Here is a 1,336-nt window from a genome sequence, read left to right on the forward strand (position 1 = left end):
AATTATATTCGATTTTATTATAATTGTGTTACTTTTATTTGAAAATAAATTTAAAACTTAATATTATCCTAAAAAAAGAAAAACGGAAAGAGAAAGCATTTTTCTTTTCTACACTAGTGTTTCCGCCCTACGAGGAGGCATTGGCATGCTTACTTGCATAGCTAAGTGTAAGTGTGTTCGTGCACCGTGGTTACTGTAGCAGTAGAGAGTAGTTAGGAAAGAGGCAAAGGCATCAATGATGATCGATGGCCCCAAAATCTGAGACGCAACCCACATTCACTCAACACCTGTCCCCTTCCAACCTCGCTCAAAGCAAAATTTACTGATAGCTACCTCTCCTACGCCACGTAATCTAACCTATGACTCCGACCCCTCTCTTTCCTTCCTTCTTTATCTCTCTCCTTTCACCAACTGGCCCCACCCACCACCACATCTTTTACCCAACCGTATCACTTCCCAAAACATCAGCGTTCCACGTACCCACCTTCTAATCTCGACCGTCCACGTTCTCTTCACAAAAATCCAACTCACTGGTCCCTAAGAACCCACCTGTTATCCTTGTAACACTGTACCTCCCTAACACATAACCCCCTTTACTTTCTAACCAACGGTTCAGATTCAATGCTCTCTCAGATCTCACAACCATCCTTTAAATTCTTCTTCATTTCCCCACTAGCGCCGTTTTCCAATACTGCATCTCTTTTTTTTTTTCTTCTTCCTTCTTCTCTTGTCTTTGTCTTTGGTCTTTTTGTCCTCTCATTATTGCATGCAAACAACGGAACGACGATGAAGGATCCAAAACGACTCTCGCCGCGGCGGATCACTTTTCGGCGAGTTGTCGGCGATTCAGACGGTACCATCACGAGCTTCAAGAATGCTCGCCGGAGGAGGCTCAGAATCCGGCGAATGAAGTACACCTGCGAGGCCAAGATCCACGTCGAGAATGGAGGTTCCCCGGCGGCGGATGCTGATGCGGAGGTTGTTGATTCTGATAGCAAGCGGAGTGAGATTCACGAATCCATGGAAATATCACTGTCGCTGTCGTCAACGTCATCTGAGGAGGAGGATCGGCCGTCGGTCGGGGAAAACTTCGGTGGCGTATTGTCGTACGGTTCGGTGTCGGTTATTGGAAACAGGAAGGAGATGGAGGATGCGGTGAGCGTGGAGATAGGCTTTGTTGGGAAGGAGAATTCGAAGTGCGACTTCTTCGCGGTGTTTGATGGTCACGGCGGAGCTCAGGTGGCGCAGGTGTGCCGGGAGCGGCTGCACCGGCTGGTGGCGGAGGAGGTAGAGAGGAGAAATGAGAAGGTCGAGTGGGATTGGGAGGGTGTGATGG

General features: G+C 48.1%; 1 protein-coding gene across 1 annotated transcript in view; it reads left to right on the forward strand.

The window, feature by feature from the left end:
- LOC107605253 (probable protein phosphatase 2C 51) overlaps nucleotides 636-1,336 on the forward strand; it is a gene marked incomplete in the record, with an annotated part of 4,591 nt that continues 3,890 nt past the window's right edge. The window contains 1 exon segment of the mRNA XM_016307063.2: nucleotides 636-1,336. Within this exon segment, the coding sequence (XP_016162549.1) occupies nucleotides 787-1,336 (550 nt within the window).

This window comes from Arachis ipaensis, chromosome B06, assembly GCF_000816755.2.
Source record: "Arachis ipaensis cultivar K30076 chromosome B06, Araip1.1, whole genome shotgun sequence".
NCBI lineage: Eukaryota > Viridiplantae > Streptophyta > Magnoliopsida > Fabales > Fabaceae > Arachis > Arachis ipaensis.